The following is a 26,018-nucleotide window of genomic DNA, read 5'->3' as shown; positions in this document are numbered from 1 at the left end:
AATTATTCTTCTGATTACTATAATAGTGAATATTATAATAGTGAATAGAGTTCACTACAGAGAATTATACATAACATTTCTTTACATAGGAATACAGATAATTAGATCTCACTGAGGCCCTTAAAAAGGCAAATTTAAAAATTATAAGTTTTCTTTCTTTCCCCTCTGTATCTTATTTACCTTTTCAGGTTTCTCTCGATTTTTGTGGTTCGATATCAAACTTTCCATTTAGCCCTGGTCTTTTCTGTGCAAATACCTGGAATTCTTCAATTTTGTTGAATGCCCATACTTTCCCCTGGAAATATATAGTCAATTTTGATGGGTAGTTGTCTGGATTTTCTCTGTGTAAAAGTTGTCGAGTGTTAAAGACTTCTTTTTCTTGTTGTTAATCTTTCTCTTCTGAACTTCCTGAGACTGGGTAGCCATCATTAGCCCAGCAGCTTCTCAGGTTTATCCTCGTGCTCAGGGTCTGTCCGCGGTCAAGCCCCCTGGTGGACCCCTTTGCTTGATCGTCTGCCGGAGGTTTCTTTACAAGTCTCAGGGCGCTGCTTCCACAGCCGTTTACCCGTCTGCACTGGTTCCCCACTCAGGGTTTCAGAGCTTTAGCTTGTGGCTGTGTCTGCCTCCACCCACGCCTCCGCCCGTGTCTGAGCTCTGAGCCCAGGCTCTGTGCCCTGCGTCCGGCGGCCCCCTGCTCCCGCGCTCAGATTTTGTGTGCGTTCATTAGCTTTTTGGGGTCCTAAATCTTGCTGCTCTCAGGAACCTGCCCTGGAGCTGCCAATGACTATCGATGGGTGCCCCAAACTTGCTCTATTTCATTTTAGCTTGCTTCGGCGCTATAGGTGTTGTGTGTGGAGGGGGTGGGGGTGGGGTGGTTGCTCAGCCCGGGATTTAGTGAGAGCTGTTTCACCCCTTTATAGCATGGAAATGTCCCGATTCCACGTACCTTCCACGCTGTGCCCTGTTGTGGGGTTCCTCCGTTCGTCTGGACTTGTTTTTATGTCCCCTTGAGGAGTTTTGTGTGTTTTTTGGTCAGGAGAGGTTAAGAGCTGCTTCTTACTCTGCCGCCATCTTAACCCGGAACCTGGAATCATTTCTATGCAACAAAACCCATATAACTAGCCTCTAATCATTTTCTTGATATCTAGCTGTTTACTGCTCATTTACCTGAAGACACGACACCTGAAATTTAACATCCAGCAAGGAATTCATTATCTTTTCCGCTACATCTGTGCCTCTTCCAAATGTCCCTTTTTCTTTTAAGAGCAACACATTCATTTCATTTGTCCAGGTTGGTGATCTCCAAGACTTCAAGTCTTCTCTTTACCTCACTACCAGTAGTCATAGCTTGCCTGTTACACTACTACAGCATCTTTTGCATTTGTTCTTTGCTTGCTTGTCATGGTTACTAAACACCACCCTCTCACCTCAACTACTATTGTGATAGTCTCCTAATTCATCTTTTTGTTTCTGCTCTTACCAGAATTATTTTCCACATAGCTGATAAAAATAATCTCCTGCGAATCTGATCAAGTCATTTTCTGACTCATTAATCTTCTCTGGTGAAATATAAAAATCTTAATTTTGATATGTTTAAAACAAAAACCTCTTCTCTTCCTGACTTCAGAGTTATTTCATATCCAGCCAGCCTAGCTTACTTGCTGTTACCTGATTTTAATATTGCATTCCTCACATCCCTACTGTGATTGGATATCCTCTTGCTTTAATTCTACTTCTTAGAATCTTTGGCTTCTTTCAAAGCTTAGTTGAACTTGAACACTATTTTCAGAAACTTCTTTTTAATTTTCTCTCCCTCCTCAAATTATCTTGTTGGAAATGAATTTATTGGGGGCCAGGACTGCTTTTTATTTTGTCTTGTAAACTCATTACTTAGCATAGAGTCCTGTTCTGACAGATACAGAGCCATAGTACCATGTGAAGGTTGGCTGAAATAAATGAGCTATAGTGTACCTAATTTGAAATAACAACAATAGAAATGAAAGTGAAATTTGTCCTGTATTAGGCTAGGTTAGTATCCAGATCATTCCTCCTACAAAAAAAATATTTGAAGGGTGTCACACGGAAGAGCGATTAGATTTGTTCTGTTTGGCACTAGAAAGATAAAATAAGAAAGATATAAGTTTAGAGTTACTACAAAGAAAAATATCCTATCTAAAAGTGGATTGGCACAACTCAGGAGGTAATTGGTTCCCAATCATTAGAGATTTTCAGTTAGAGGCTGAAGTTTTGGCTATGGGTATAGAGGTGATTTTTGTTTGCATGGAATTTGATTAGATGTCATTCAGTGTTCACAACTCTTAAGAGCTTTGATATTATGATAGTTAACTTTCAGAAGGAAAGGGCTATTTTATGAAAGAGATTAGATTAATTCCGTTTGGACCGGAAGGACAGATTTTAGGGAAAGTGGATGGAAATTATATATATAATAATACCAATAACATCAATAATAGTAAGTAGCATTTATATAGCACCTTAAGATTTGTAAAGCACCTAAATGTATTATCAAATTTTATTCTCACAACAGCCCCATGAGGAAGGTGCAGTCATAATAGCATTTAACAAAGAAGACAACTAAGGCACAGGTTAAGTGACTTGCCTAGAGTCACACAGTGAGTACATGTCAGCATCTAGATTTGAATTTATGTTTGCCTGTCTTCAGATTCAGTGCTGTCTCCCCTTTACCACCTAGCTACCATATAGGGAGGCAAATTTCAGCTTGCTATGAGAAAAATTTGGTGGCACAGAGATCCAAAAATGGAATTATTTGCTTCTTTAAGCAAAGATAAGAAAAAAATAACCAAACTCTACATAACTTGAAATTGGAAGAGATTATTCTTTGGAGAGGGGGACATACACTTTAAAAAACACCTTAGGTGCTTTAAGTGGTAATTGCAATCACATTTGGTTAATAATCGATGATTATTGAATTTTCATAAAGGATTCTTTTCAAATATTATGAACTGGCATACATATAGAAATATACAAAATAAATGCACATTTGTGCAAATAGTTGTCATTTTATTGATTTGGTTCATGCTCATTTACTGACAAAATAAATAAAAATACTTCTTTATATTATATGTTTATACACATTAATTGTACTAATGTTATTGTTAAGTGGATTTTCCTTTAGCTGAGAAATAACTTAATGATTCTGAATATTAAGCAGATTTATTCTAATGCAATTTTCTTTCATATAAATATCAATTAAATATGTTTTTTTTTAGCTTAAAACCAGAGATAGATATATTAGTAGCCTGAAGAAGAAATGTCAGAAGGAGTCTGAACAAAACAAAGAGAAACAAAGACGAATTGAGACCTTGGAAAAGTACTTGGCTGACCTGCCAACTCTGGATGATGTGCAGAACCAGGGCCAGCAGGTACAGAGGCTCTCTTGATTTTATTGGAATAAATAATAAAATATTGAAACTGTTCCAAGTTAGCTTTTTGAGAATTAATGAATTCAAGTACTTAAGTGAAATATTTTTTGTCTGGGTGTGAGTTAATCTCATTTAATTCTTGTCAGATTAAACTATATCATGGGCTTCACATCTATATGCATAGTATTTCCATCATATCAGAAATTTGCTTTCAAATAAACTTGTGTAAGCCCAAATGCTTATAGGGCTTTTGTTGAAGCCCAGTTCTACTTCATACATTAAAAATTAGATCAATTCTTTCCCCTCAGTATCCCTGATTTTTTTAAAAAAACTATTCTCATGACTGCTTCTTGACTTTTTTCTTTTTTTCCTAATTCTGTCCCAAACCAATAGTTTATTTATAGCAAATTATCTGGTTCTTTGTCACTATTCTATCTAGCCTCTACCTGTCTGCTTGTTTTTATTCCCCAAATTGGCTCTGTGACCAATCTTTTATCTTGAAATAATTGTTCCTTTAAAATATTTCTTACAATTCAGTGATCTGGATTTTTTTTTTTAACCCAAATCCTTCAAGACAATCTCTCATTTTTCTCAAGCTCTTTATAATAGTCCCTCTGTTCACTTAAGTACTTTTATTCTTCAGCCTCCAGATTTGTATTTCACTTTGCTTCCCTCTTCATCCTTACCCTATCCTTTTATTCCATAGTAAAACTATTTGCCATCAGGAAAGTATTGATGTGTATAAATGGAGTGTGTTTGGAGTGTGAATTTTTGGTTTAGAAATCAGTACTTTTCCAAGGCAGAAGAATGGTAAGGGCTAGGCACTTGGGGTCAAGTGACTTGCCCAGGGTCACACAGCCGAGAAATGTCTTGAGGGCAGATTTGAATCTAGGGCCTCCCATCTCTAGGTCTCGCTCTCAATCCACTGAGCTAACCAGCTATCCCCCAAAATAAACTTTTCTGATTGAGAGCCATTTATTAAATCACCTTAACTTTTGTGATGTAACTATTTTCTCTTAGCTCCAGATCCTAGAGGGAAAAAACAAGAACTTAGAAGATACTATAAAAGACTTGGAGAAAAAACTTGGAGAGATCAGAACTCAGTATGAAGAGAAAGAAGTGCAGCTCACCTGTCAGCGGAAGAAAGAAAAAGAATTGGTTACCACTGTTCAAAGGTAGGAAACCTGTCAATTTTTTTCATCATGGTATTAGATTATCTTGAAATATGAAAGTTGAAGTTTTGGATAAAGTAATTCAAGTGCATTTGAATTGAATTGAATTGAATTCACAGGAGAAAATTAATAAAGTTTCCATTTCTTGCAAATTGATTCTTTTATATCCATTTCTGCAATCTAATAAATCTCATTCTTTTACTTGGTGTCTGTCACACAACATATATGCACACACCTTCAGTCTTTCAACCTTGACCCAATTACATATCTTACTATGTAATTCATTTTAGTTTTTTGACACTTTCTTTATGAGGTTAAGGCCACTGGGACATTCCTATAACTGTTTGTGGGTTAGGGCAAGTTTTCTGGGAGTTAGTTGATTTCTTTTAGGCCTGAGTCTCTTCTTTTTGATAATCCCAAGTGGATCTGTATTGCTTATAGTAAAGCCAGCATTGCAATAGGGTAAGAAAGGCCCAAGTTAAATGAAGAGATGATGAAATAGTGCCTAACTTATTTAAATGGAGTCAGGTCACCAGGCCTGGAAACTGTATTCCAGGAGCCTTTGTATAATTACTGAGCAGCTTTTGATAATATTTAAAAATGATCAGAAAGATGTCTCAAGTTAGATTTATAAACAAATGTCAAGATTTTCAAAAAGACACAAGACATGGATTCCCCAGACTATATATACCAAGAGGTTTAATATTGCTTCCTGGCAAAAATTCTGGACTCTGTTATGAAAAGGATGGCATTCATCAAAGATTCTTATGATATCCTCTTGGATAATGTGGAGAGAAACAGGCCAGATGTCCCCCTAGAGTGAACTAGAGTAGAAACTGCTTCAATAACTGGACCCCAAAAGTGGCAATTAAATGATTAATGCAAAATGAAAGATTCCAGGCTTATGCCACAGGGATTTATTCTTAATTGTTCTAACATTTTTATCCTTGAGTTAAATTAAGGTGTTGATGGCATGTTTTTAAATTTTGTCAGATGATATGAATTTGGGAAGGATGAACATGTTTGATGACAAGACAGGTATTCAAAAGGATACCAGCCAGCTAGAATAACAGGATGAATCTAATAATATTAAAACTAAGGGATAAATCTATAGGACCACACTTACTTGTATGATTTTCGTGTGTTTATTTTTCTGAAACCCTAGGACCAGATGTGAAAGATATGACTGGAATGTAGTTTGTGTAGAAAAAGATCTTGGAGTTTTGGTGAATTTCAAGCTCAGTATGAGTCAGCAGTTTGAAAAAGCAGCCAAGAAAATTATTGCTGCCTTAATAGACTAGGTCGTAGAATAAGAAAGGTGGCCTTGCTCTACTCCGTTCTGGTTAGAACTATGCTTGAGTATTGTGTTCGATTCTCGATGCTACTTTTTTAGGAAGGGCATTTAAGTTGTATATTTTGGGGAAAGGAATGAACCAGATGGTGAAAGGCCTTCTCTCTCTTAAGTCTCTCAAAAGTGAAATCTGTCGTAGAAGAGTCATTTGAAGAAAATGAAGTTGTTAACTCAAAAAGAGATCACTTAAGGGTAAATTGGTCTTTATTCAAGTATCTGAAAGACTGAGGAGTAGAAGTGAATTTGATTGGTTCAACCAGACCCCATAACCAGGAATGGGGGGTAGTGAGTTGTGGTAGTTGCAAGAATGTAGATTAAGGAAGAAATTTTATGGGGTTATGGGGTTCCAAGTCTTCGGGTTAATTGAAGTAAGATTGCAAAATCATAGATTTAGAACTAGAAGTGACTTTAGAGGCTATCTAGTCTGTAGTCCTTCATTTCAGATAAAGAAGTTGAGACTGGGGGGCATTAGACTTGTTGAAGGCCACACAGAAAATAATAGAGGTGGAATTTGTAACAGATGTTCTGACTCTTCTGATTTAGCCTCTTCTTTTTTCCGTTACACTGTTGAGTAAGATATTATTGCTCAGAGAGATTAAAACTAGTTGGCCTTTGAGGTACCTTCTAACTTTGAAAGTCTATTGTTCTGATTTTGTGATGGGAAAGTTTAAAAATTAAAAGCAAAAGCAGAATGCCACATGAGTATATTTCTTTGTTTATTTAAAAAACCCTTAACTTCTGTCTTAGAATCAGTACTAAATATTGATTCCAAAGCAGAAGTGGGGTAAGGTCAAGGCATTTGGGTTTAAGTGACTTACTTGTCCAGGTCCTTCTTACTCTAGGCCTGTCTCTCTATCCATTGAGTCACCTAGCTGCCTTTCAACACGAATGTTTTTTAATGTTTATAGGATTCAAACTTTAAATCTATTAATTTGCTATATCAAACTATATAAACAAACTAAAGAATATCCAAATATCAAATAAAAGAAAAAGTAATTTAGAGTATGTAAGATATATAACTATATCATGATTAAAATAATGTTCTGTTACACTATTTTATAAATCGATTTGACTTTTTAAAGTCAGAATCTCTTTTGACAAATCTATTTTAATACCTTTTTCCTACCGGCAAGGTATTAAATATCTTTGTTTGTTTGTTTTTTGCCTGAATTATAGTGCAGACAATCTCCACTTTCTGGAAAAATTGGAACAAAATCTTGTGTTTCAGCCTGCTGAAGCAATCTCCCCTTTCTTTGCATCAGAACTCTCTTTTCTGGTCTTTTCTGTATTTTAGTTCTCATCTTTGAGTTCAAGGAATACTATAGGTCTGAAAATGTTGTTTTCAATGCAAGAAGCCTGCATACATTCTTGTAACAGCAACATGGAACCTTTTGGGGAAGGGTAACTGAGTGAGCATATTAAGAGTTACTTCATAGAAGATTTTCTTTCATCAGTGTTCTTCTTTTTCCAAAAATTCAATTATGGTTGCTCTATAGCTGTCCATAATTCCCCATAGCCTACTTTTTTTTTTTTTTTTTGAAGATTAGAGAGCAATGGGTTCTTAGAAACATGATTATATCTATCATATTGTTCTCTGGTATAATTTATAAGCTCAAATGTTATCTCTTCCTGAAGCTTTCCCTTTTCTCTCTACCTGAAAATATTCTCTTCTATCTCTGGACATAGAACTTTGTGTCTCTTATTTCATTTTCATCAACAATAATTGAGCATATGCATTAATGCTTGTTAAAATGTAAGGCTAGTGCAGCCAAAGAGCTTGTTTTATTCTTCTCCTCTTTGTGATCGTTGCAGAAATTCATTCTGTACTCATTTGTTTAATGAACACATTTAGATGCATTTAAATGCATTTGTACCTTGTTGGAACTATTTGGTTAGACTCCTACAATAAACTGAAGTGATCACTTTATGTAGATTTACTTTAGTGTATTTAGTATTATTCAGTAATGATCATGGAATCATCATTTTCTAAAACAGGAAAATATTTACAATCATCTATAATTAACTTTTCTATAATTATAATTTTCTATAATTAAATTTCTGTAAACAGAATAAAAACAGTGTGGCATACTGAGAAGAATAGTGTCTACGATTTGGAAGACCCGTGTTCAAATTTTGACTTTGCCATTAAAAATCAATGTGACAGGGCAGCTGGGTAGCTCAGTGGAGTGAGAGTCAGGCCTAGAGACAGGAGGTCCTAGGTTCAAACCCGGCCTCAGCCACTTCCCAGCTGTGTGACCCTGGGCAAGTCACTTGACCCCCATTGCCCACCCTTACCAATCTTCCACCTATGAGACAATACACCGAAATACAAGGGTTTTAAAAAAAAAATCAATGTGACCTTATTCAAAAGAATTTCCTAAATTGTAAAATGAGTGTGTTAGACTTAGATGACTTCTAAGGCTTCTTCCATTTCTAAAAATTCTATGATAGTCTGTGACTTATCATTTGTATGATTAAATATCAATTACATAATTTATTGATTTTTCTGAAATATTTCTCAGATTCCTTGATCAGCGTCAGCATCTAATTCACTTAAATGGTACTCTTAAAATCTCTTGGTATTTAAAGATACATGCTTTAAAATTGCTAATTAGAATAAGTATATGTAAAAAGCCACTGAAAAATAATTTAGTGTGAGTAACTCCATTAAATAAAACTTAGTTGCTTAAACAGTCATACTGGTCATCATAGAATAATATTCAAAAAATAATCTGCATTGATAAAAACTATAGATTTTTGTAGCTGTAAAGGATGTTCAGGATCAGTCATTCAAACCCTTCATTTTATATAAATGAGAAAACAGATTCAGAAAGGAAGTAACTTGACAAATTGGGCACAACTAATAATCAGCAGTTAGAATTAGAACTTCTAACTTCTGACTCCAAAAATCAGGGCTCTTTCGCCATGTTTCTGGGTACAGCCACTTTTTTCATTTCTCACAGCTGCCTACTCCTTTCATTTGAAGAGCTGTAAGCTCGGTAATGGATTTTGTTTCTCTTGAAATACTAAAAATACTTAGAAATAGTCTCTTGATACTGAATTAGGGGGAAGCAAGCCATTCAAGAACATGAAGTATTTATGCCTTTTATTTTTAGACTGATTGTGGAAACATTTTTATGACAGGTGATAAAGTACTACAAACATCAGTAATAAATAAATTCTTGCTCATACACTCTTTTTTATCATTTTTTATTTGTGACCTAGCCAAGTTAACTAGTTGATGTCATTATGCATTACAAGACCATTGTTTATCTTGTAGATTCTAGGTATGACACTTTTTTCCCCCTTCCTGGAAAAGAAGACAGATTCATACTTGTTATATTTGCCAGAAGAAAAGAGGATAATTCACTGATATCCAGAAAGAGAAGATTCATTTTTTTTCTGTTTCTTTGTAGTTCTTTGCAGTACTCCTACAGAGAATTATAAGTTAGAGTAAGAGACTGGATGTAGTTCTTTTTATTTTTTACTCTTCACCCTTGCCAATAGCACTATTCACTTTTTCCTACTTCTCTAGTTGATATCCCCTCATTTTACATACAGAAGGTACTTGCTCACTGTCATCTTGTTAATAAGTACCAAAGTCAAGAATTGTTAAAGTGAGCTTCCTCTCTCTTTTTTTCCCCTCCATCCCCTTGTGAGTTAGGTGGGAGGAAAAATTACTAGGATTTGTAATGTAGAGAGTATGGATGGATTAATTCTTTTATATATCACTATCAAAAATCAGTGTGTGTGTGTAGATTCCTAAATATTTAAGATTTGCCCCCACCTTTTAAAGAGCTTATATAGTTCTAGTAGGAGAAAGAAAAACTGGAACATAAGAGAATAGGAATAAAGAGATCACTAAAGGGATTAGAGAAGACCTCATGGAATAATTTTGGGGCAGCCTGGTGACAGTAGAGTCCTAGAGTCAGGAGGATGTTTAGATGTAGCCCTGACAATTACGAGATGTGTGACCCTGGGCAAAACACATAATACTTTTTACCTCAGTTTCCTCATCTTTAAAATGAGCTGGAGAAGGAAATGACTAACCTCTCCAATATCTTTGCCAACAAAACCCCAAGAGTTATAATGAAGAATCAGACACAGCTAATCAACTAATCACAATGGAAGAAAATTATTTTCTGTAATGGACCTTGAAAGATGGAAGACCAGGTAGGAATCTAATAGGTAAAGATGAAGGGGAACATAACCCAGGGATTAAAAATGATGTTTAGAAAAGATAATAAGAAAGTCCAAATGGAAGAGAGAATGCTCATCTAGATACTAAGAGGCATAGATGTTCAAGAATTTCAGAATTTTAGCTGTCTAGAGTGTTGGTGTATTTGCAGCCAATTTTAATCTTTCTTTCCTAGTTCAAAGCTTTTTTTTTTTTCCTTTTTTGATACAGAATCATATGAATTTATACAGAATGTCAGAAGCATTAAGGAAGTAACTTGTTTTAGAGATCTTGACAAAAATTAGCCACTAGAGCTTCTTTTCATTAATTGTCTTTTAAATTTTATACAGTTTACAACAGAAAGTTGAAAGATGTCTTGAAGATGGTATCCGGCTCCCCATACTAGATGCAAAACAACTTCAGGATGAAAATGAGCAACTCAAAGAACAAAATGAGAATGCCAATAAGGTTAGGCAATATATTTCTACTATAAATAAAAGCACTGTGTTATGTTCTGCTGACTTAATAGTGGGAGTGGGAAGGGAAGAGCAGTTGGTCCTCTTTACTTAATTGTATTTGATAATTCTTCCTTAATTATCATTAATTTTTCTTTTGAAAGGGAAATTTAAGCAGTTTTTCTAGTTGCAGGGCAAATTATAGTATGTTTAAGAAAAAAAGAAACTACATTATTCCTCAACTAAAACAAAACAACAATTTTCATTTTAATCTTGAGTTCTTTAAACAAAATCAAATTGGGTTTAGAATTAAGGGTCAGAAAAAATTAATATTTAGAAAAGGTTATGCAACTTTATACGTTAAATGTGTTTCTAAGAAGTTGTTTAAAATCAATTGTAATTAAAATACTACTTTAAATGAACTATTGGAACTTTTTAGGCAAAATGTACCTTGTTGCAGGATACTTTTTAAAAAAGGGAATAATCCCATTCAAGTATTCATAGATGAGACTGAGATCTAAAAGTGTTTCATTGGTCAAACTAATAGTAGAAATGAACTGGTTATAGACTGATTTTTATTTTATTTATGTAGGTAATAGCCAGCCAGCAAAATAAGATTGACACTATGTTGTTAGAAATTCAGGTAAGGAATATTTTATACTTATTTCATTTTAATATGTCTTATTTGGTCATAAATTCTTCCCATAGCTCTTTAAGTCTGAGAAGTAAACTTTTCCATGTTCCCCTAATTTATTTATCTCCTTTTTATTTCTGCATCAAGTATCCATTTTGACTATCCTGGTGTATGATGTGAGATGTTGGCACATGCCAGGTCTCTATATACTGCTTTCCAGTTTTCCTAGCAATATTTGTCATACAGTGAGTTCTTTTCCCCCAAAGTTTGGATATTTGGCTGTTGAATTGAACGCTAAGTTGCTATGGACATTGACTGCTGTGTGTTATTTGTTACTTTTGTTTACTGTTCCATTGATCCACCACACTTTTTCTTAGCGAGTACCACATTGTTTTGATGATTACTGCTTTATATAAGTTTGAGATCTTGTACAAAACCATATATCTCTCCCTCACCCCCATTAATTCCCTTGATATTCTTAGAATTTTGTTCTTCCAATATCAACTTTGTTGTTATTTTTTCTAGTTCTATAGAATAATTTTTGGGTAGTTTGATTGGTATGGCACCGAATAGGTAAATTAATTTATGTAGAATTGCCATTTTCACTATATTGGCTTGGCCTGTTCATGAAGAATTAATGTTTTTCCAGTTGTTTAGCTTTGATTTTATTTGCATGAGAGTATTTTGTAATTGTGTTCACATAGGTTGCTGGTTTGTTTTGGTTGTTGTTTGCCTTTTATTCTTGGTTGCATTGATTTTGTTTGTGTGGAGACTTTTTAATATAATGTAGTTATAGTTATCTATTTTATATCTCATAATGTTCTCTATGGCTTGTTTTGACTTAAATTCTTCTATTATCCATTGGTCTGAGAGGTAAATGAATTTTTTTATGGTATTACGCTTTTTTCTAAACTGTATATCCATTTTGACTTTACCTTGGCATATGGCATGAGGTGTTTGTCTATGCCTGATTTCTGCCATAATGTTTCCCAGTTTCCCCAGAAGTTTTGGTCAAATGGTGTTCTTCCAAAAGCTTGGATCTTTATGGTGTGTCAAACAGTAGGTTATTATAGTCATTTTCCATTTATGTATTGAGTGCCCAATCAATTTCATTGGTTCTCTGCTTTTTCTTAGCCAGTACAAGATTGTTTAGATAGTTGCTAATTTATAATATAGTTTGAGATCTGGTACAGCTAAGCCACCTTCCTTCAACTTTTTTTTTTTTTCATTAATTCCCTTGCTATTCTGGGTCTTTTGTTCTTCCAGATGAATGTTAGTATTTTTTTTTCCTAGCTCTGTGAAATAATTTTTGGGTAGTTTGATTGGCATGGCATTGAATAAGTAAATTAATTTTGGAAGAATTGTCATTTTTATTATATTTGCTCAGCCTACCCATGAGCAATTAATGTTTTTCCATTTGTTTAGATCTGTGTTCTTTGTGTGAAAAGTGTTTTGTAGTTTTGATCATATAGTCTCTGGGTATGTCATGGCATGTAGACTCACAGGTATTTTATATTGTCTATAGTTATTTTAAGTGGTATTTCTCTTTCTATCTCTTGCTATTGGACTGTATTGGGAGTAAAGAGAAATACTAATTTTTCATATGGGCTAATTTTGTATCCTGCAACTTTGCTAAAGTTGTTAAAATTATTTCAATTATTTTTTTTTAAGTTGATTCTCTAGGTATACCATTACATCATCTGTGAAGTATGCTAGCTTTATTTCCTCATAGTTTATTTCTAATTCCTTTAATTCCTTCTTCTCATAGCTGGCTTTTCTAGAATAGTATTGAATTATAGTGATGATAATGGGAATCTTTGTTTCCCTCCTGATCTTAGTGGGAAGACTTCTAGCTTATCCCCATTGCAGATAATGTTCCCTAGATGGTTTTAGATAGATGCTGTCTATCATTTTGAGGAATGTTCCATTCGTTATAGTGTTCTCTAGTGTCTTTAATAGAAATGGGTGTTCTGTTTTCTGACGAGGTGTTTTAATTGGCTCTTCTGAGTTCCTAGAAAGCTGGCCTGCTTCTCTGACTCTGGGTTTCTTTGGCTTCTTTCAGGTCCTAACCAAAATCTTACCTTCTAAAGGAAACCTTTCCAGAAATCAATTAATTTCCTCTTCTGTTTATTTCTAATTTATCCTGTTTAGAACTTGTTTATACATGGTTGTTTGCATGCTATATCTCCCCATTAGACTGAGTTTTTTGGGAGCAGACAGATTTTTTGTTTTTTAACCCATTTTTATATGTACAGTACATGGCATTGTAGACACTTAATGTTTTTTGAGTGGTTGTCTGACAGTGTATCTACTATGCCACTTACACAGTGTACTAGTTACTCTTGCTAAGTATGAAATCCCTACTTGTAAAAAGCTTACATTTTAACAAGGAAGTATATGTAAATTAAACACCATAGTTACACAAAGTCACACACACACAGTGCTTAAATATAAGTTAATGAATTAAGTGAAAGGAGGACACTAGAAGTTGAGAGACAGGCTCAGGAAAGGTTTCATGCAGAAGATGGTAACTGGTGGGTAACATCTTTAAAGAAAAGTAGGTTCCAGAATTGCAAAATTGCTTTCAAATTGTTTTCCCTGCCTGAAGTCTCTTCCCACTTCAGTTCATCAACAGCTTATTTGCTAAAGTGATTTTCCTAAAGAGTAATAAGCCTGAGGAAGCCATTGTTCCCTATGCTTTTCCCCCAAGGAAACTCATGCATTTCCCAGTTACCTGTAAGATCAGATATAAGAGCAATTCTCTCCCCATTTTGTACTTTTAATGTTCTTCTCAACTTACCCCATTCCAACCTTTCCAGTCCTCTTGTATTTGACTCTCCACATATTTGACTATCCAATTGTATTGACTTACTTTCAGTTCTTCACATATAGTGCTCCATCTCCCAACTTTGTCATGGGCTGATCCCACGGACTTCCACCTACTCTTAGAATCTCTGAGCTTCTTCTAAGACTCATCTCAACAATTACTTCAATGTCTCTCATTTCAAAAGTAACACACACACACACACACACACACACACATTTTAAAATCTCATCTTATTTCCCCATCAAGATTTTGATTACTGAAGTGTCATGCTTATTCACATATCTTAAGAGCCCACTCTGTATGGAGAAATGTGTATGCACCAGACACATGTATATGTAAAGTTTCTAATGTTACTATCTTCTTAGGTTTTTCCTTTAATCAGTGTAACCCAAGCCATTTTACAATAGAAATCTCTGTTGCCAAGAACATGGTGGCTGCAGTCAGCATACATTTTAAGCCTTCATTCCTTCCCATTAATTTTTCAGAAGCAAGCTTCATGTGTTTAGTGAGTTATTAACTGAATTTGTTATAATCGCTGTGATCTTTTGGCGGAGAGGACATACGATCCTAGAATTTCATTAAGTATGAATTTCAGTAATTGAGAGATAAAAATGCTTTATTATTTTGAGATCTTAACTTATGCATTTAATAACCTATCTCTATTGATTTTTAGCAAGTGATGATTATAAAGTCAGACATTAGGAGAGATTTTTATGTTACAGACATTGTGAGTCACAGTTCTAGATGGACTTTTAAGTTAATGAATGTCCAGAGTAGGGATAGCAAAGGGACTGGAAACCAAATGAGTGAAAAAGAGATAGTTAGCCTAGAGAAGATTAAGTAAGAAGGGATGTTATATTCACCATCTTCAAATATTTGAGGTACTCATGTGGTATAGGGAGATTGGGTTCATTTAGAGTTCTAGCACAGGTAGATTTTAGCTTGGTATAAAGAAGGGCTTTCAAACCAAATTAAAACTGTCCACAAATGGACTGGACTGCTTCATGAGATACTGAGATCTTTGCCAGTGAAAGAGTCAACCACTTGATAGTAAGCCTATAGTAAAAACAATTTATGCTACAATTAGTTATTTTATAGTTCTAAAATCCCTTTCAACTCCTTATTCTGTGATTCTCTTGTTCATAACAGGATCCCAACTATTTATTCAAGGCTAATGGAAATCTATCTGATTTCAAAAGACTTTAGAGAAGGAGCTTCCACAGACCCCTTTTATAACTCTATTCCAATGTTTTATGTCTAAACTTAATTTGAAATCTTTATCTTTTTAGTTGTTTAATTGGAAATGGAAAGCTATAGAATGCCATCCCCCCCTTTTTTTTTTCTTTTCCCCTTTCCCTTTTCCCCCTTTATAAACTCTTCTTTCTTAGGATCAATACTTAGTAACAGTTCTAATGATGAGTGTAGATGAGTGTAGGGGTTAAGTGCCTTGCCCAGGGTCACACTGTTGGGACGTGTCTGAGGCAGATTTGAACCCAGGATGCCCTGGCTCTCTATCCACTGAGCCATCCAGCTACACCTTGCCATCTTATTTAAGGACATATTAAAATAAAGCTGTAAAATTTCTCCAGACTAAATAGTCTTAAGGGCAGTTAATTGGTGCATTTGGTAGAGCACCAGGCTTAGAGTCAAGAAAATCTGAGTTTGAATTTAGCTTCGGATGCTTACTAGTTTTGTAACTATTTGCCTCAGTTCCTTATCTGTAAATTAGAGACACACTGGAGAAAGAAGCAATAGATCACTCCAAGAAAACACTATGGACAAAGAGTCTGTGAGGTCACATAGAGTCAGATGTGACTGAACAACCAGAAAATAATAATTCCTTTAACCTTTTCCTATAGTTTTTATTGTTCAACCTTCTAAAATCTTTGTATGGTACTCTTAAACTCCTTTAGTTTGTTCTTCAAGGCTAAGTCTTTAAAAGGCCAGAATTAATTAGAATCAGTGGTTTTGCTTTAAGATTTTTTTTCTTTGTAAATTGGTTGGGAAGGGAGTAGGAGAGAAAATGTTTTTTAATTTTAAAAAAATTCTTCATAACCTGTGCCTCTCTAGCCTTTCTAGTCTTCTTATATTTTACTTCCCTCTGAGTACTCATGTATCCTGGCCTAATTCATCTTCCTTACAAGAGATATTCCATGTCCTGACTCCTAAACTCTGGACTTTGTAATGATTCTCCCAGCATGCTCTCTCCTTACCACTCTACTTAAAACATTAACAACAGCAACCAAATAAGTACTTAGAATGTGAAAAAAAAAGCCTTGATTTTTCATTCAGCACTTCTTAGAAGAATAAAACTTTTTTTGTAGGATACTTTTATGCAGATGTTTATGACTATCCTCTAGTTGTTTTAAAGGAAATTTATACTCTTTAACTTCAAGGAACAATTATAATGATAAAATGAGTTTCTTTTTCTTTCTTTTTTAAATAGTGAGAATATAAACTTAAATCTTGACTTCAGCATGAACCCAGTTAAAAGAAGAAAAAAGGAAGGCTAAAATAAATGTAGATAGAACTAAAATTTAAGTTTTGTTTCATGTGTGAGGTTAGTGGTATCTAGATGGCACTGTGAGTAAAATGCTAGAATGGGCATCAGAAAGACCAGCATTCAAATTCTGATGCATATGCTGAATATCTTTATGACTGAGCAAGTCACTTACCCTCTGTTTTCCTCAGTTTTCTTACTTGTAAAATAGAGAATAATTTTACCCATTTTAGAGAGATTTATTATTGTTTGGATCAAAATGACATAAAATGGATAAAGCACTTTGGAAACCTTAATGCATTATATAAATATGAGCTTTAAAATATTATCATTTGTTGTTATTATTATTAGGCATTTGAATTGAATGGAAAAACATTTATTAATTACTTACTATTTTGCCAAGTGCTATCCTGAGTGTTGGGAATGCAGATAGAAAAGCAAGATTGCCTCTACTCTTAAGGATTTCACATTTTAACATTTAAGTATAGGGGTATTCAGTTTCAAGGCAAATAGAAAATCCAAATGGCACTTAGGTTTTGACAGGTAAAATAAGAAAGTAGATGGCAGAGCCATGGAAACTCTGAGGAATAGTGACATGGGCAGATGGTTGCCAACCATTTTCTGTTGAGAACAGAGAGTGGACCTTAGAGAAACTATCTCTGCCAGAGGAAAGGGCAGAAGTCATCAGCTGGCAAATATTTTGAAGATATATTAATATATTTTAATTTTGAAAATACTTCACATATTTCAATGAAATTCATTCCATGTTGAGAATTTTTATTATTAATTTTGATGATATAAAGGGAGTCTCAGAAGTCAATAGTGCAGTTGTTGGCTTCAAGAACTTTTAAGTAGGCTAGCTGGATACAATGGTACATGGAGAAGAAAAGTAAAAATGGGACATATTTACTACACAAGCCCACACACAATAAGATAATCTTACAGGAAATGTAAACTTTGAGGACTTTTTTCTTTAAAATATCCTCTTAAATGGAAGAATCAGCTTGCACAGAATTGTTATCTAAGTTAAATCTAATGCTTTGTCATTTGAACCCTTTAATAAATAAATGAAAAGAGGTGTTAACCTAACCACATTCTTACTTCAAAACCTTCACTTTTCAATTATTTAGAAAATGATGATTCAAATAAATATCTGCATCTAATAACTTAGTAAATTTGTTTGTAAATGGACTATTAAGATGGGAAATGTAAGGTGAATGGAAATTAGTGGTATTTAAAAAAACATTTGGAAATTAATGTTTCCAGTCTTAGAAATATCTGACAAATTTTAGTTATTTATAGGCAGATTGATAATTTAAGATACTGTATTTCAGAGACATATATAAAAATTATTTCCAGAATATTCCCTAAGAGAATGAATTATTTCATTTATGAACAAATAATAATAGCAATTAACATTTATATAGTGCTTTAAGATTTGAAAAACACTTTGCATAGATTATCTCATTTGACACTCAATGACTTGAGAGATAGACAATCTCTCATTTTACAGATGAGAAAACTGATACTGAGATTTAAAGTGACCTGCAGGGTCAAACAACTTCTAAGTGTCTTAGATAGGATTCAAATTTATGATTTATTAGCTACAAGTCCAGCACTAGCCACTGTGCCTTATTTCTAGAAATTTCACCAATAAAAATGCTTTAAAATGCTTATTATTATACTTTAAAAATAGACATCTGAATAAGTTAATTCACAACTCTTTAATCTAAAATCTTTATTTGTCTATCCATCCAGTACAATTAAGAAATAACTAAAAACTTTTAGTACATTGGATTCATATGCAGTCAGAAGCAACATTCACATATATACCTTCAGAAGTAAAATGGTTCCTATATTAGCTGTAAAAGGGCTCCAAGCAATTAATTTAGGAATGCCCTGTTTTTATAAATGATAAGAAATGGCATGATGTTTTGCTTCAGAGAGCTCTGACTTCATGTTCAAAATATATTACATTTGAGTCTGGTGAGGCTTTTAGGCTTGGTAGATTAAAAAAAAAAGAAATTCTATGCAGTTTTTACATAGTTCAAAGTGGAGAAACATTGGTGCTTCAGGTGAAGTGTAATATCTATCAAAATAACTTTCTTTGCTAGAAATCACATATCTGTTGATTCTTCAGGGATAGGGGTATCTCATGCACATGGTCTTTTCCACTTTTAAATTGCTTTTTGTAAAGTACACTTGGCTCTTGATGCATCACCCAAATCCAATTGTCCTATTCATAACTTCCAGCAATAACACCACCAGATAACTCCTTTTGTTTGATCAAAAGAAGATTGAATATGGATCAGATAATGAACGGATAGTCATATATACTAAAATGTTAACCACTAAATGGTCCTGCCTTACAATTTATTGAATAAATTCAGCACCATACTGAATTGGAAACTATGTGCAGTTATCAGTATTGCACACTTATTTTAAATCAGTAAAAATCCATGATTTAAAACCATTAAGAAGAGCCAGTTACAAGTTCACTGAAGCTGTTTCCTTGCCTTTTTTTTTTTTTTTTTTTTTTTAATGTTTACCAAATGCCTTAGAATGGATGCTAAGCATCACTTTTCAGGCCAGAAGAACAGTAAAGGGAGCCAGATAGTTGGGATTAAGTGACTGACTTGCGCAGGGTCACACAACACACCTAAGAAATACCTGAGGTCAGATTTGAACCTGAGGCTTCTTTACTCCAGGCCTGGCTCTCTCTATCCTTTGAGCCACCTTGATGCCCCATGTTTTCTTATCTTTAAAAGGATTGGAGAAGATGATCTTTATGTTTCTTATCCACCTACAGAAATCTAGGATTCTTGGTATGTACAAGTAACTTGCATTCGCATACATTTCTGAGTAATCAGAAGCTAGCATTTTGAGTTTACTTTACTCTGAATTTCATCCAAATAATCTGTCAGACATGTAACAGAGATGAGCAATTTTCAGCTAATGAAATGATCTCACATGTTATTGAAGTCACAAATGAATTATGGTATCTGTATATATAAGTATAAGCATCCACAGAAGGGAAACAAGTCTTAGTGCTTCAAATTCACTTTTTTTTTTTTCCAAGATTCACTTTTAGTAGAATGCTTTGCCATATGCATGTGATCCTGGATAGCTGGCATTTTTTTTTTTTTTGTCCAAATTACTAAGACTGTTGGATTAGATTTCCTGTGGTCACAATATGTGAGTCTTTTAAAATATTTTTGTTTTCATTATAATCATTAAATGTAAACAATTCCAACTTGGAGTTCAAATTTAAAAACAAACTATAAGTCAACATATTTTATTTTTCCTAATTACATGGAAAAACCATTATAAATTTTTTTTTTAATTTTAAATTTTGTGTTCCAAATTCTCTCTAACCCGTACTCCTTCTGATCCCTGTCTTCTCCCTGAGATGGTAAGCAATGTAATCTGATACAGATTTTAAATGTGCAATCATAAAATATTTTTCTAGATTAGTCATTCTGTGGAAGAGATCTCAAATAACCTCCTCCCCAGCCCTTGTGGGCACTTGCGTGCAAACACACACACACACACACACACACACACACACACACACACACACACACACACGAAAGCAAAAAAATATTGTTTTGGTCTGCATTCTAATTCCTTCAGTTCTTTCTCTGGAGGTGAATGGCATTTTTCTTTATGTGTCTCTGGGAATATCTTAGACCACTGTATTGCTGAGTATAACTAGGTAATTTGTGGTTCATGAAAGAATATTGCTCTTTCTGTGTACAATGTTCTTTCAGTTCTGCTCATTTCACTTTGTATAACTTCATATACGTTTCCAGTTTTTTTTGTGTGTGTGTGAATATCTTATTTGACATTTCTTATGATGTAATAGTATTCCATTACAAGCCTTTACCATAACTTGTTCAGCTATTCCTCACTTGGAGATCCCCTTGATTTCCAATTCTTTGATACCACAAAAAAGAGGTGCAATAAATAATTTTGTATAAATAGGTCCCACTCAACCACTCCCCCACCTCTTTTTTGTTTTTTTAAATCTCTGAAATACAGACCTAGCTGTGGTAATGGCTGAATCTTGGGGTATGCATAGTTTTATATATTTTAACTATCTTTTTAATCATTATCCTTTGTAATCCTGTGTATTTTACTTCATACATTTAAAACATTATTTGAGAAAGTGGTATATAGATTTCATCAGAGTGCCAGTAGGGCCTATGACACATAAAAAAGTTAAGAACTGCTCTAAATACATCTAGATGAATGAGGAAGTGCATTGATATTCCTAAAACCATTAATTTATATAAATAGTAATATCTATTCTTTCTGTGTTTATACTTATTCCAGAGATGAAGGTAGAGGGAAACCCCATAATAGATTAATTTATATTCAAGTAATCACTTATGAAATATTTTAAAAGAGACTAAATATAGATCTAAAAATAGCTTGCAAGTTGTTCTTCTACTCGTTATATGTATTGATTTTGATAGTCAGTGAAAGAAATTAAGTCAATTAGAAGCCTTCCCAGCATTCATTAATTACTGCAAATTTTGTGAGACGTTGTTTCAAGGTTTATAACTGACAATTAAACTAATTAGCAGAAATGACCCAAATGCTATTAAAGTGTCCTTCCTGTTGCTGTAATGAAGATTTTTCAAATAACATTATTTAGTGTTTCTGCATCTCATGCCTTTCTATATACATATATTCAAATTAAAAAAAAAAGGATATAGATTTTCAAAGATCTAGAAAATAGGCCTTTAATTTGTGAATTTAACAGGAAAATCTTTCTGAAAATAATGCATCCAGAGGAGGGAAGATTTGATGCCTTGTTGATAATGGAAAAGCAAAAGATTAAAAGAATTTTATCTTGTTAACCATAAGAAAAGTAATACAAATTTTAGTTTTAAGATATTTTTGCTATTAAAAAAACTTCTTGGGATTAAGATATTTAAACAGTGACTTAAGGCTTCATAAACTTTTTTTAAGCCTAGACTTTCTTCATAAAAGAAACAGCTTTGTCTCTTTCTCCTCTGGTAAATAGTCTTGAATTGGTTATGTAGAATGTTGTAAAGGTTACATTAAAGGTGGAGGACCGTAAGAAAGGAAAAATTAATTTGAAATCCTCATTGACCTGCTTTGTTCTGATATTTGGCTTTCCGTATTTGATGTATTGTTCATTTTTTAAATCTTTTTGCCAGTCTGCTCAACAGAAACTTTGTCAAGAGAAACTGACAACTGAGAAAATGGAGGGAAAGCTAGCAGAAAGTGAAAAGACTATATTGAAGTTATCAGAAACTTTACTTGATGTGAGTATAGGAAATTCTGATTATATTGATTACCTATTTTCTTTAAGTAAATGCTGCCTTTTGTAAAGATAAATGAAAATCTATATTTTTACATTTTTGGTAAAGGCTATCCATCTTTAATATCATCATGCCAGTTACTATTAAATTCATAACCAAAATGAAATGCAATAGTTTTAATACTCCATATATTTTATTAATTAAAATTGTTAATATTGTATTTTTAGTTGTTTATCTGTTTTCATTTAACTCTTCACTCTGGTCTTTTGTCCCCAACACAGAACCAAAGAAAAATTGAAGAGTATTCTCCTTTATTAGAAGAAAAACAAGAAAAACGCCAACCATCTGAATTTTCGCTATTGAATTCGCCGCGCATGTTTGACCAGTTGTTCAAGGAAATGTCCCATTGTTTGTTTGACCTGAAAGCATTGTGCAATATTCTTACTCAGAGAGCTCAGGGCAAGGAGCCTAATCTTTCATTATTGCTGGGAATCAGATGTAAGTACTATTTTATTCTTGCATTTTTCTTGTTAATTGGAAATCTTGTCACCAGAACAAAAAGCTTATGGTTAGCCCAGTTTCCTCTTAAAGTACCTTAGGTTTATGTAATTTAGAATGGTTCTTGTGTTTTTTTTTGTTTTTTTTTTTTACATTATCAAATTTTATCCTCAAAATAAGGTGAAAACATGACCTATTTTATAATTTATAGTAAAGAAATCAAGGCATAAAGAAGTTAACTTTCTAAAGCTTCATAGCCAGTAACAGAATAAGATTAGAACCCATGCTCATAGGATGGTACAGTAGAAGGAACAATACAGAAGTAAGTAGGCTTCAATTCTAAGCTCAGATCTGCTACTTACTCATTTGTTACCTCATACATAACTTAGAAACTTTTGATCTTAGTTTCCTTATATTTAAAGTAATAAGGATTTCTCTGTGAGCTGTCTACAGTCACTTCTGCTTACCAAGATTCTATGCTTCTTTAATCTTCTCAATCTTAGCTTTAGGTTCTTTCTCCCACTCTGCCTTATAATTCTTACTTTGAATGAGATAGGGATAAATTGGCTAATTTGGAAGTTAATATTTTAATGTCACTAAACCCAACATACCTTAAAGTATTTTAAGAGGTAAGACGCTTCCTTGTCAGACTTGCCTACTCTGCATAATTGTCTCTTATCCTGGGCCTAGTTCAGCTGCTTGGAGTGTGGGGAGAGAATACAGAAATATGTTCTCTTCTCAATTTTTAATACATTGCATAGCAGGTTAGAGTACTTGTAGAGCATCACAGATTTTCAGAGTTAGAATAGGAGCCTCATAGGACATTTCATTCTACTTCTGCCTGAGCAAGAATTCCCGTTTCCTGCTCGTGGGCACGAAGCTCAACTTTTGCTTAAAGACTTTTAGTAAATAGGAGCCTATTGTGTCCTGAGGTAGTTGATCCCACCTTTAGACAGCTGTAGTCATGAGCCTAAATCTGCCTACCACCTTCACTAAGAAGAATAAGTCTAATCCCTATTACGTCTCCTCAAATCATATCTGGGATAAATACCCTCAGTTCTTGTAACTGATTCTTCTTGGCCTACTTCTCAGTTCTCTCTCAGCATTCGCTTGGTGCTCATCAGTATCCTTCCTGAAGTGTAGTGTACAGAGCTGAACACAACAGCTTAGATGTGCGCTGCCCAGAGCCGTGTACACTTTGTCTGTCACCTCTTTGTTTTGGGTGCTGTGCATCTCAATGCAGCCAGAGATCAAACTGACTTTTTTGGGCTGAAAGATAACACCATTTACTTATATTAATTGGGCTATTTGTCCATAAAAATACCCAGATTATTTCAGACTAGCTACAATCTAGCCACGCCTTCCCTGTTTTATTTATTTTATTCATTTTTGTTTTATTTATTTTTTATTTTTATAAGCCCTTACCTTCCGTCTTGGAGTCAATACTGTATATTGCCTCCAAGGCAGAAGAGTGCTAAGGGCTAGGCAATGAGGATTAAATGACTTGCCCAGGGTCACACAGCTGGGAAGTGGCTGAGGCCAGATTTGAACCTAGGACCTCCCGTCGTCTCTAGGCCTGGCTCTCAATCCACTGAGCCACCCAGCTGCACCCCCTTTCCTATTTTTTAATGGCATAGTTGGATTTTGTTTTTGAGCCCAAGATTTGATCCCTTTTAAATGTCATTCTGTTAAATTCAGCCTATTATTTTTATCCTGCCAAGATTTTATTTTTTTGATTCTACATATTACATAGAATTTTGGATAATGACTTTTTTTAATCCACAAGTTTTATAAGCAAATTTGTCTCTACCTTTGTTGAAGTTGAATATTAACCAATATTATATAGAAGAGAGTCAAGTAAAAATCCTTGAAGCAGCATTGTACAGAGACAAGTTTTGGAGTCCACTCTTCAACCAGTTCTGAATTTCACATATCTCCACAATCATATGTTCCACAATTCTCCATATTTTCAACAGATACCCTAATTTTGTCAGATACTTCATCAAAAACATTTTACAAATACCTGAATATGAACTTTACAAATATCAGAGCACCCTAGGAAAAATATTTAAAACAAATAAAATGTTAGGAGTCTAGAAGTACAATTAACGGTTATCATGTTTTAAATTCTTTACATATTGAAAATTGCTACATAATTTATACCTAATTTTGTCATAGCATATATAGGATTATGTTTGTGGAGATAATAAAATTGAAAATTCCAAAATAGCTTTGAAAATGTGGGAAACTATTTCTTGTTTTATTTTCACAGCCCTGAGCTCTTCAGCTGAAGAGAGTGAAAAGGAGTACAGTCCGGAATCACTAACCGAAAAACTATCAGATATGTGCCAGTTACGGAAGGAGATCGATGAATTAAGGACTTTGATATCAGATAGCTATGCTCAGGACATGGGAGACAACTGCATTACTCAATGATAAAGTGATTAGTCCCACAGCAATAATGATTCATTGCTTAATGCTGCTGTGTTACTATTCTTCATCTTTCTGTTCAGGAGTCATATTGGAAGATTGCATTTCTTTTTGGCCTACATATGGATTTATCTGGTATTCTTAGATTTTTGGGTAGGGAAGGATGGGGCTAGGAATAATTTTCAGTGGAACTTATTGAATCACTCAGTGGAACTTATTGAATCACCCCTCCCCCCCCCAAAAAAAAAAAACAAAAAAAAAAAACAAAAAACAAACAAACACAACTCTTTAAAAAAGATCCATGACTCAAATCACCATTTGAAAAGTATGGTAAAGTCTAGAAGAAAAATATCTCTATTCAAACTACTGATTATAGGACCAAGCTGTGAAGAGTGCTATTCAGATAAAGAAGTAGGGTTTTTTGTTGTTTTTTTTTCTCTTTAAGCCCCATAAGCATTTTAAAGTTTATCAAGGTTTTGAGAGTTAGAGCAAAAGTTTCAAGGAAGGTAATGATTGTATCTGCATTTATTATTCCTTCAAGTTGAAGTTTGTATTGCACATTTAGGATGCTCAAGGACTGAGCAAAGCAAGGTTTACAACATCTGAAAGGGGTAGAGGGGCATGGAAGATGAATTAGAACAATCATGCTGTTAAAAGATGCTGTTTTAGGGGTTAGAATTATAGTGGTATCTAGACAAGTGAACTACTTTTTAGTATGCTTTCAAGCTACCTAGTAAAATTGGAAAAGTTTGATATGATAAAAATACTTCTTCATCACCATCATGAGTGAGTTTTCTAGCATTTTGTATTCTTTTCCAGCAAAGGGAATATTTAACTTTAGTTTGTGCTGGTATCTTTACACAGTATAGTTCATCTTTTCTTTGGGAAGGCTGGGATGGGGGTAATATGTTATGTATCTGAAAAGAATATAAAGCTTTTTTTATAGTTAAGAATCCATAAAAGCTGCAAGTGAGCACCACAAAGGGAAATGAAGAACACTAGCTTTGGTTCTAATTCTTAAAAAAACAAAAGTTTTCATGTCTGCCTCAGTTTCAGTTTGAAGGCTATTAAAAGAGTGAGCTATGATCTTCATTCAATATTTGAATGTTCTGCTATACAAAGAAGGTACAGTCCATACTGAGCTATTTTCTTTTGTTTATTGCATGAAGTAGTAGCTCCTCACTTAAAGTATTGGCAGGATCATGCTGGTTCTCTAACTTAAACCATATAAAACATTATTCTTTTTATAAGCATAATTGAATTTTAGGTATCCAAATTA

General features: G+C 33.9%; 1 protein-coding gene across 1 annotated transcript in view; it reads left to right on the top strand.

Annotated features, from left to right (window-relative positions):
- CEP85L (centrosomal protein 85 like) overlaps window positions 1–25,707 on the top strand; it is a 149,763-nt gene extending 124,056 nt beyond the window's left edge. Inside the window, exons 7-13 of the mRNA XM_044676825.1 lie at window positions 3,249–3,401; window positions 4,422–4,576; window positions 10,452–10,569; window positions 11,149–11,199; window positions 21,707–21,814; window positions 22,093–22,309; window positions 24,582–25,707. Of these exons, the coding sequence (XP_044532760.1) occupies window positions 3,249–3,401; window positions 4,422–4,576; window positions 10,452–10,569; window positions 11,149–11,199; window positions 21,707–21,814; window positions 22,093–22,309; window positions 24,582–24,745 (966 nt within the window). The 3' untranslated portion in view covers window positions 24,746–25,707. The remainder of the gene's footprint in view (window positions 1–3,248; window positions 3,402–4,421; window positions 4,577–10,451; window positions 10,570–11,148; window positions 11,200–21,706; window positions 21,815–22,092; window positions 22,310–24,581) is intronic.
- The last annotated feature ends 311 nt before the right edge of the window (window positions 25,708–26,018 follow it).

This window comes from Gracilinanus agilis, chromosome 4 (assembly GCF_016433145.1).
Source record: "Gracilinanus agilis isolate LMUSP501 chromosome 4, AgileGrace, whole genome shotgun sequence".
Classification (NCBI taxonomy): domain Eukaryota; kingdom Metazoa; phylum Chordata; class Mammalia; order Didelphimorphia; family Didelphidae; genus Gracilinanus; species Gracilinanus agilis.
The sequence above is the reverse complement of the archived record's forward strand: the minus strand, read 5'-3'. Positions and strand labels throughout refer to the sequence as shown.